General features: G+C 33.3%; 1 protein-coding gene across 1 annotated transcript; it reads right to left on the bottom strand.

Moving 5' to 3' along the window:
- Positions 1-8,862: 8,862 nt before the first annotated feature.
- On the bottom strand, positions 8,863-9,945 carry LOC108482620 (uncharacterized). Its single transcript, XM_017785745.2, has one exon. The coding sequence runs from the start codon at positions 9,727-9,729 to the stop codon at positions 9,148-9,150; it is 582 nt and encodes a 193-aa protein (XP_017641234.1). The 5' UTR covers positions 9,730-9,945; the 3' UTR covers positions 8,863-9,147.
- Between the last annotated feature and the right edge of the window lie 1,446 nt (positions 9,946-11,391).

The raw sequence follows: 11,391 nt of genomic DNA, 5'->3' as shown, positions 1-11,391 counted from the left end.
CGGAGTTGCATGCAATCTTAGAGATAGGACGACATAAATCTGTCGGATTAGAGTCAAATCTAATAAGGGAATCCATAATCGAGTTAATGCAACAATAAGGGTTTTAATTAGAAAGAGATTTCAATTAATCAACCTAGAGTCAGTTGTTTTTAGTTTCGAGAGAGATATTAACATAAGCTAATGATTTCTACGGATTAAGTCAAGTGAATAAATCGTCTAATTCAGAAGTAATAAGTGAAGTCTAGGTGGATTCTTCCTTGGGTATTGTCTTCTCCATTAGTTCTCCAAAAGTATTTTCCAACTTTTATCTCTGCCGTATTCTTAGTTAATTAGATAGTTAAATCTTAGTTTAAAACACCCATTTAATTCTTAGGCTAGACAATAAAAAGATAGTAATTATTAGTACTTTTAGTCCTTGTAGATACGATATTTCTGGTCTCATCATAACTATACTACTGTTCAATAGGTGCGCTTGTCTTAGTTAAATTTTTAGTTAGTTTAGCGATCATCAGGGATCTGTAAGTGAGTGTACGAGGTTGTTGTGTCATGGACGTCGAAGCAAGTTCTAGTTTCTCTTCAATTTCTCCACCGGTGTTTGATGGAGACAACTACCAAGTTTGGGCAATTCATATAGAGGTGTATATGGAAGCTTTGGATATTTTTGAAGTATTGGAAGAGGATTATGAAATTCCTGCTCTCCCAAAAAATCCTACCATGGCGCAGATCAAATTGCAGAAAGAGAAGAAGACAAAGAAATCTAAAGCAAAGGCCTGTTTGTTTACTGCAGTCTCATCTACTATCTTTACTCAGATTATGACTCTGAAGTCAGCATATGAGATATGAAATTATCTCAAGTCAGAGTATGAGGGAGATGAAAGAATCAAAAGAATGTGTGTACTAAACTTGATTTGAGAATTCGAGTTGCAAAAGATGAAGGAAACAAAATCAATTAAAAAGTATTCTGATAGGTTATTGGACATTGCAAACCGAATCAGATTACTTGGTTCTAAGTTCAAGGACTCAAGAATTGTTGAAAAAATTCTTGTAACAGTGCTTGAAAAATTTGAGGCATCTATTTCAGCCTTGGAAAATACCAAGGATCTGACTTAAATCACTCTTGCAGAGATTCTCAATGCTTTGCAAGCACAGGAGCAAAGAAGAGCCATGAGGCAATAAGGTGCTGTTGAAAGAGCCTTACCAGTTATGCATCATGAGAATTCGAGGAACAATAAGAACAAGTGTTTCAAGAAGAATCAAAATTCTACTAGAGAATCTTCAAATAACAACAACGCAGGAGTTAAAAAGGGATCCTACTCTCTATGTCAACATTGCAATAGAAAGGGTCATCCTCCTTAAAAATGCTAGAGAAGAGCAGATGCCAAGTGCAATAAATGTAACCAAATGGGGCATGAAGCAGTGATTTGTAGGAACAAGAATCAACATCAAGGTGAAAAGGCTAAGATTGCTGATCAGGAGGACAAGGATCAACTGTTTGTGGCTATATGCTTCGTAGGCAGTGAATCAAATGAAAATGGCTAATTGACAGTAGCTGCATCAACCATATGACTCATGACAAGGAGTTGTTTAGAGATTTGAAGCTAACTAACATCACCAAAGTCAGAATTGGAAATGGGGATTACATCTCTGTCAAAGGAAAGGGAACTATTGCGATTGCAAACTGTACAGGTACAAAACATATACAAGATGTTCTCTTTGTTCCTGACATTGACCAAAATCTATTGAGTGTAAGTCAACTTATTGAAAAAGGCTTTAAAGTTACTTTTGAAGATGAATATTGATTGATTAAAGATGCAGCTAATCAAGATATCTTCAAAGTAAAAATGAAAAGAAAGAGCTTTTCACTCAATCCTTTAGAGTAGGAGTAATCTATTTTTCCTCTCAAAGAAGATGTCACACAGATTTGGCACAATAGATTCAGACACTATCATCATCAAGGGTTACTACAACTAAGAGAAAAGAAGTTGGCACTTGATGTTCCTAAGCTTAGTGATGCAATCTCAAGCTGCAAAGCGTGTTAGTTTGGAAAGCAAAATAGGAAGTCATTTCTGAAGTCAACCTAGAGAGCCACTCACAAATTATAGCTCATCCATAAGAATGTTGCAAATCATCAAAGAACACCTTCTTTAAAAGGTAGTCGCTATTATATTGTCTTTATTAATTACTTCACCAGAATGTGCTGAATCTTTTTCTTGACGTTTAAATTAGAAATAGCTCAAGTTTTTTGGAAGTTCAAGGCAAGAGTTAAGAACAAAAGTGGCTGCAAAATTTAGAGTATAAGGTCTGACAATGGGAAGGGGTAAACTTCAACAGAATTTGACAAGTTTTGTGAAGATTCAGGCATAGAGCATCAACTTACAGCCCCTTACACACTTCAACAAAATGGAGTTAGTAAAAGGATAAATAGATACATCATGGAGATGTCAAGATGCATGCTGCATGAGAATAATTTGCCAAAGAAGTTTTGGGGAGAGGCAACAAATACGGCTGTGTTTCTTCAAAATAGGCTTCTAACAAATGCAGTGAAGGAACAGACACCATTTGAGGCATGGTATGGTTATAAACCATCTCTAAAATTCCTTTAAGCATTTGGTTGCTTGTGTTTCATTCATGTTACAAAGAGCAAGCATAACAAGCTTGATAGGAGAGCCTCACCAGGTATATTTATAGGCTATAGTATTGTTAGCAAGGCTTATAAAATTTTTCAGCCACAAACTGGAAATATTATTGTTAGTAGGGATGTTCACTTCGTGGAGGATGAAGAGTGAAGCTCGGATGATGCAGAGAACAAGGGTCAGACCATGAGAGAGTTGAAACTCAAGTTTCCTGATTCAAGCATCGAAGAAGAAGATGACTGGCAGAATGAAATAGTGGACGATGCTTCCGTGAGAGGAACAAGGTTGCTCTCAAATGTTTATGAAAGGTGTAATGTTTTTGTTTGTGAACCTGCCGACTATGCAGAAGCAAAAAAGGATCAAAGGTGGATAGCTGCAATGAAGAATGAGCTGTCAATGATAAAGAAGAACAAAACTTGGATCCTTGTGGATAGACATCAATGTAGGAAGGTAATTGGAGTTAAGTATGTGTTTAGAACCAAGCTTAACATTGATGGCTCAATCAACAAGTACAAAACTAGGCTTATGGTTAAAAGATATGCCCAAATCTTTCGTGTTGATTACTCTGACACTTTTACTCCTATTGCTAGATTGGACACAATCAGGTTACTGCTTGCAATAGTTGCACAAAAAGGTTGGAAAGTGTTCCAATTGGATGTCAAATCGACTTTTTTAAATGGTTTTCTTACAGGAAAAAATTTATGTTGAGCAACCCCAAAGATTTGGGAAGGAAGGTGAAGGTGATAAAGTCTATCTTCTTAAGAAGGCCTTTTATGGTCTAAAATAAGCTCCAAGAGCTTGGTTAGCAAAATTGATGAGCATTTTTTAAACTTGGGTTTTGTGAAAAGTCTATCAGAAACAACCTTGTATGTCAAGCACAATGATACAGACATTCTTATTGTTTCATTGTATGTTGATGACCTACTGGGTACAGGAAACAATACAGATCATATTCAAAATTTCAAACAGGAGATAATGAAGGTGTTTGAAATGACAGGTCTCAGGTTCATGTCCTACTTCCTTGGCATGGAGATCAAGCAAGGGCAAGGTAAAGTTTTCGTCTGCCAGAAAAAGTATGCAAAGAAAATAATGAAGAAGTTTCAGATAGAGGAGTGTAAGGTAACAAGCACTCCAATGAATCAGAAAGAGAAGTTGTGAAAAGAAGATGGTGCTAACAAAGTTGATGAAGGATATTTCAGGAGTTTGATCGGTTGCTTGATGTATCTCACAGCAACAAGGTCTAATATTTTGAATGTTGTAAGTATTTTGTCTCGATTCATGCATTGTACAAGTGAATTACATCTACAGGCTGCCAAAAGAGTGATTCGATATGTCAAAGCACAAGTGATTTTGGTGTTAAGTTCATAAGGAGCAAGGAGTTTAAACTGGTTGGTTTTTCTGACAGTGACTGGGGAGGTTCCATTGATGATATGAGGAGCACTTCAGGCTACTATTTTACTCTTGGCTCTAGTGTTTTCTCATAGAGCTCAAAGAAACAAGAATCTGTAGCCCAATCCACTACCAAAAAAGAGTTTATTGCTGCAACAGCTACCATTAATCAAGCTTTATGGCTGAGGAAAATTTTACTTGATCCTGATTTAGAGCAGAAGGAAAGCACAAAGATTCTTGTTGACAACCAAGCTACTATTGCTATCTCTCATAATTCCGTGTTTCATAGGAAGACTAAACATTTTAACATCAAGCTATTCTTCCTAAAGGAAGTACAGAAACATAGAGATGTAATTCTTATCTACTGCAAAACAGAAAATCAAGTTGCAGACATTTTAATCAAACCATTGCCTGCTTGCAAGTTCGAGTTTCTAAGGTCAATACTTGGTATTTGCAACTCCTAAAGCAAGGAGGAGTGTTAAGAAAATGCTTCAGGACTAAAACATGTACACATGTGTTTTTTTTGTTAAGTATTGTGTCAAAATTTGTTCCTGTTTTTAGGAATTAGTTATTTGTGTGTTGCTTAAGTTTAGGAGAAAGTTAGTGGGTTGTTGATTTTATTTTGTATAAATTCTAAATGATTGTTGAATAAAAGTAGTTTAGTTTCCTTCATCCATTGAGTTTTTTTTCACTAAAATATTTACATGATCTTCAAAAGAAAGAAAAGAATCTCTTCATTTCAAAATCTTCTTCCATGCTCAGCTATGCCATTGGAGTGGCTGACCATGCCAAACATTTACCCCTTTCAACATATACTCCTTAATTCAGGCCACCCAAATTGACCCTACCTTAACAAGAAACTGCCATTAGTTCCTCATCCTACAAGCTTTCTTGCAAACCAACAAATCTTTTACCCCAATCCACCTTTTATTTTGGGGTGACTGATATTTCCTTAACTAACATTTGCTCATTTAGCTAAAGTCTCATCTTTTTTCCGAAGAAAGGCATTACACAGTTCTATAATATTTTTAAGCACCTTAGTAAGGAGAAAAAAAAAATTCTACACCAAAAATTTTGCAAACTGGAAATTACTGAATTCAACAACTAAAGTCCACTAGCAAATGAGAGACTTTTAGCAGTCCAACTTTTAAATTTGCTAGTTACTTTCTCCACAAGAACCTTACAATCACTCCTCTTGAGACTCCTAGTGATTAAGGGTACTCCAAGATACATTACAGGTAGTTTCCCAAGCTTCAAACTTGTTTATTCAACAATCTTACCCAAACAAGAACCATTAATACTAGAACTATAAAGCTCATGTTTACAAGTAATTCATTTGCAACCCTATAATTTTATGAAAAAAAGTCAAGCACAATGCAAACAACTCGAATGGAACAACAATTTCCTTTAGTAAAAACTAGCAAGTTGTCAACAAAGCACAAATGTGTAAGTTGAACTCTTTTGCACTTTGGATGATACTCCAAAACCCCTTGAGATCTAACCAAATTCAGTAAACAAAACAAGACATTCATTCCAAGAATAAACAAGTAGGGAAACAATGGATCTCACTGCCTTAGTCCTTTAGCTCATAAAATATAACACACTAACCTACTATTTAAAGGAATTGAAAACTTAGAGTGAGTAATACATGCCATAATCCAACTCCTAAACACCACTAGAAAATGAAAAACCCTTTAAAATAAATTGATAAAGCCCTTTTAAGTGAATCAAACGCCTTCCTAAGATCCACCTTGAGAGCACACCTTGGTGAAATATTTTTCATAAAATATCCATTCACAATTTCTTATGCTAGCAAAAAATTGTCCACTAACTCCCTTCCTTCAAGAAAAGCGCTCTGATTTGAACAAATAATAGCGGGTAGAGTTTTTTATATATTTTTTTTGTAAGAATCTTTGTAATGTATTTATAAACAGTGTTGCAACATGAAATTGACCTAAAATCAATAACTTTCATAAGATTTTGAATCTTCAAAATTGGGGCAATAATGGTAGAATTGAAAGCAACAGGCAACTTTCCTAAGTGAAAGAAAAACTAAATAACTTTCACCACATCCATCCTAACAATATCCCATGTAGCTTGAAAGAGTTTGGTTGTGTAGCCATTAGGACCTAGGCCTCAACTCCATTCATATAAAACATAGTCACCTAATCTCCTCAACAATGACAATGGCTACCAACTCCTTTTTAAATGAAGGTTTAGATCAATTGGATGACTAAGTCAAATGGGGCTGCTAATGGGGAAGATTTATAATTTATATTAGGGTAAATTATTGAGCTAATAATCCAATTTTTAAGAGTGTTTTCATTTTGATCACTTAAAATAAAATCTTTGTAATTATGTTACCTAACTTTTAGGACATTTTCATTTTAGTCACCTAGCCATTAAATCCTTAATGATGGCTGATTGTACACACCAAATCATGTTCATATCATGTTTACACTTTCATTTTTGTCACCCAACTTCTAGTCCGCTTTCATTTTGGTCATTGAAAAAAATATTTTTGTTTTAAGTCTTGATCCAAATAAAATAAATTAAGGATTAAAGTGAAAAGGCGGTATAAACTAAAATAATACATTTAAAAACCCAATTTGTTACTATAATATTTAAACTAGTTTAATTTAATCTCCTAATTTTTAAATTTTAATTTTATGTTTCCAAATTAAAATAAAATCAAATAACTCATTTTTAACAACTGTTTATGAAACACAAATTTCTTTTGATTGTATAATCTTGAATATTCAAATATGCTAAACTAAAAGCGAAGAAAAATCTTTGCAATTAATTTAATTAATTAATTTTATCTTCCATGCCAAACAAAACTCAGAATGATTTTCATAACTTTTTTCCTCAAATGAAGAACAAACAATTAATTTAATCAATTGTAGTGATTTTTTCCTGTACTTTTATTTTAACATGAAATATTTGAGATTATATAATAAAAGAAATTTAAGTTTCAGAGAAAATTATTAAATATAAGTTATTTGATTAAAATTTAGAGGTTGATTTAATTAATTTACTTATTTATTTAGCTTAAATATTATAGTAATAAATTGGTTGGCAATATCAAGGGATAAAAGTGCAACAATTTATTTAATTGATTTTGATGTTTTGAAATTTAAATTTTAATATTAAAAAAAAAAGAAAAATTTAAATTTTCAAACAATGGGATAAACAAGTATAATTTAAAAAAGTTAATGTATTATTTTATTCTCTCTTTTTTCACTTTAATCATTTTTTATTCAGATCAAGACTAAAAAAAATTATTTCGGTGACCAAAATGGAAGAGACCTAGAAGTTCGATGACAAGAATGAAAGTGTAAATATGATGAAGACATGACTTGGTGTATACAATCAGTTACTTTAAAGAATTTAACAGTTAAATGACTAAAAGTTAGATGACCAACTAGATAGTTTACTCTTATATTAATTTATTCTAAAAGAGACCACATTCACTAAGGCCCAAAAAGAATGATGATGATGGATTATAGACTGCCATATAAAAGCTCTATCTTAGTCCTTAAAATTTGCCTAAGGTTTTTGGTTTCGAAGAGTAGGAAACTTTACAGCCTTAGCCCTTCGAGGAATGAGGGATGTTTGCTCCAACATCAAGGGTCTACTGAAAGAGGCCAAAATGGGCAAAAGCTCTTATAGTTAGGACTGTGACTGTAGAATAAATGTCATCATTCTCATATCGAGGCATCTTTTCTCAAAGAATAAAATTGAAGAAAAAAGTAGATAGTATATTGTGGTGGACACGATTCTTGCAATGCTATTTGCATGATCTTAAGAGAAAGACAAATATCAAGAGACACAGATTCATAGATGTACACCCAAAGGACATGTCTGTTCATGCTCCACTTTTTTTTTCACATTAGATGTTGATTTAAAATGTGAGACAATGAAATGATGCTATAAATAAATACTCTATACTGGAATCGGATAAGGATAAAGTGATTAGCCAATATTACTCATATAAAAGGTTTCTCAAGGCTAGTTTCTAGACTTGATTCTTCACTCTCTTTTTTTTTAGTTATCCATATCCATATTTTCGAACATAAATAAAAAGAAATGGTCCATTTAAAAAGAAATCAACATACTGTGTCAAACACATATACGAATATACATAATAAAAAGAGTGGCTGTCCTCATCCGAAAATGCCACAAGAATATCAAAGGGAACCAGGGGAAAGAAAAAAAGAGAGTAAGCTAAGGTTCCAACATTAGCAGCCACAGCTAGGACCACCACAGGCCACAAGGCACAAGTGGAGTTTTAAAACATAAATCATAAGTGAAGAAAGGGGGTTGTAACATTTTTATCATAGAAAATTTGGAAACATCTAAAATGATAAAATCTTTTTAAGAAAACATTAATTCCAGGCAAGTTAACCCCACACATAAAAATATATGGTCATCAAAAGGTTGTTGAACAGCTTTCTTTTCAAGCAAAGCATCTGGCACTTGCATTTATTACCATCAATTGACAATTTGTCTTGATGAAGAGGGTGAATCAACCTACACTACATGCTCACCGTGGCCTTTGCATTAACTTGTACACTTTTCGTATGAAAGGAGACTGCAAATGTCGAGGTTCTTAAAGCTGAAACCATTTAGCTAAATCTCGGGTTTACTTGCACTAAAAGCTTGTTGAAGACTCCATTATATCAATCAACATAGCAAAAGAGATATTATTGAGTACTTACTATAGGACTTTTTCTTTAAGGTAAGAAACTCATTGGCCAGTTGACCAGTCTATGTTATGTTCTGTCAGATAAACGGGTCAAATATTAATTTTACTTGAGCAAACACCAGTACCATCAAATTTCAAGAACTGATATTCTTAACATTTTTAACAAATAATGTTACAAATATGGCAAAATCCTAAATTATATGTCTGCAATATTATAATATGTACAACTATTGGAAATCTATGTCTCTTGTTTTCATGACACCTCAAGGTAAAATATGGTTTGAAGTGCCTGAAAGAGACTAACCATTCACCTGCTTGGCAAGCAGGAAAATGAGAGCAAATCATGCATTATCTATACTGACCAAGATAATTATAATACTATACGATATGCTGAAGATTTGTAGAGCAGTAGATCACTTAAAAGGTTTTTTGATAAAATCCATGGATCTTCTTCCAAGACTCTTCCCTCTGCATCTTCAACTGCTTGTAGAAGTTGCCAATGAAAATCTCAGCTTTGGTAAACAACTCAGGTCCACTAAGCCCTCCAACATCTCCTTCTTCTTCTTCTTCCATCTCTAGCTCTTCCCTATTAACAGCTCCTGTTTCAGTTTCTCCACTTCCTATAAAGAAAAGGCTTGGAGTTGAAGGGCATTTCTTTACTTTATCCGCCTTGATAGACCCAACAATGATCTTCTTCTCAGACACAGATTTCTCAACAACTTTATTACCTTTCTTTTCAGTGCTTGCTGTAGGAGCAGCAACATCTGTACTTTCAATACTACCCTTAGCTTCTTGGGTTGTAACTGGTCTTGCCGCAGCATAAGAAGGCCTAGAAAGCACTGATCCTAACCCGGCTTCGGCTCCGAGTGATATGATAAGAAGATTGAGGATAAAGTAAAGATAAGTAGGCCTCAAGGATGAAGATAAAAGTGGTGCAATAAATAAAAGTGCTGCTACAATAGATAGTGTCAGAATTTGAGATTTCTTGAACTTGTTCATGGCTACCTTCCCTAGTAAATGAAATGGGAAAAAATGGATTTGGGATTGATCAGTATAGCTTAAAGGAAAGGATTTGGTGTTTGAGTTACTCCAAGTAGACACCAAGAAGAAGCTTTTGAAGATATATATAGAACAAAGGAAAAGCGAGAAGATTCATATATTAGTGGAGTTTGAATAATTTATTAATGGTGATGTTTGCATAGCAGTAAATGAATTTATCAGTCGACAAAAGTACAAAAAGGTATCCACGGCAGCAAGAACCTGTTTGATGCATCATCTTCAAATTTCATTTACATGCCATTCCATTGATAATAACTATAAATGAAATGAGGTAATTAATCAAAAGTTAAATCTTTTTATTATTGGTCAAGAGTCATATCACTTAGATTTTTTATAAAATTATAACTATTTAAACAATATTATTTGAATAGTTATAATATTAAATGAATAATTATGTGTTTTTTTAAAAACGTTATTATTCAAAACAGACACCTATTAAAAGATGCCTCTACGTAGAGATATGAAAATTCCTATAAATAGGAATGATATTTCATTTGGAAATCACACTAACAATTTCTAATATTCTTTCTATCCTTCCTCTATTTTTTTAGTATTATTAGATTATTGTATAAAGAATTACTGCATAAATTCTTTGTAGAAATTGAGTTTCTTGTTATAAATTGCTCAGTGCTTGCTATTCTCATCAATGCAAAACGCAAATAGTCATTGGCTTCATTGTATCCTCCAGGTTAATTTGCTTGAAACTCTTTTGCGCACCGAATATAGGAGGGGCGAATATAACCTTAAAGATAGTGGCTTGATACACGCCTTGGAACATTGTCCTATTTCTTCATTTTCTGTTCAAGTTCTGTTTATGTGTTCGAGATTTTCCTCACCGGAGATTTGTACTAACAATTTTAAGATTATACTTCATGATGACTACCACAATACATGAAAGTGGAACACTAAAGAAGTTGGTTTCCAACTTTTTCAAACTTGATCATTTTGATGGTAGAAATTTTCGATGATAGCAAAAAAAGATGCACTTCTTATTAACAACTTTGAATATTGCCTATGTTTTTTTTACTCTAAGACTAGAAGAGAATGAAAACAAATCTGTTGCTGCAACCCGAGAAAGGCAAAAATGGGACAATGCTGATTACATGTGCATAAGTCACATATTGAATAGTTTATTTGATGGTTTCTTTGACAGCTGCCAAAATGAGGTCACCGCTAAGGAATTATAGGACAAATTGGAGACAAGATACATGACCGAAGATGCTACAAGTAAGAAATTTATTGTCAGACGTTTCAATAATTATCAAATGGTTGGTGGTCGTTCTGTTATGGAACAATTTCATGATATTGAAAAAAATGTTTAATCAATTTAAGCAATATGATATGAAAATGGATGAAATGATTATTGTATCCTCTATAATACTTGGAAAGACTTTAAAGAAGTATAAAACATAAGAAAGAGAAAATATCTCTTGAGGCTTTGGTAAATCATTTTCGTATTAAAGAAGAATATCAAAAGTAAGATTAGAACTTAAATTCTAAAAATTCCAAAATGCGTGTTACAGAGGAAGTACAGACTACTAAATCATCTAAGAGAAAGTTCAAACAGACTGATAAAGCACCTAAGTTCAAAAGTAAACAAAA

The sequence above is a fragment of the Gossypium arboreum genome, chromosome 1 (assembly GCF_025698485.1).
Source record: "Gossypium arboreum isolate Shixiya-1 chromosome 1, ASM2569848v2, whole genome shotgun sequence".
NCBI lineage: Eukaryota > Viridiplantae > Streptophyta > Magnoliopsida > Malvales > Malvaceae > Gossypium > Gossypium arboreum.
Note: the sequence above shows the minus strand (reverse complement) of the source record. Positions and strands in the feature narration are given on the sequence as shown.

What these genes read in the sequence shown, in the direction of transcription:
- LOC108482620 (XM_017785745.2), bottom strand. Translation starts at nt 9,729, where the DNA reads ATGAACAAGTTCAAGAAATCTCAAATTCTGACACTATCTATTGTAGCA.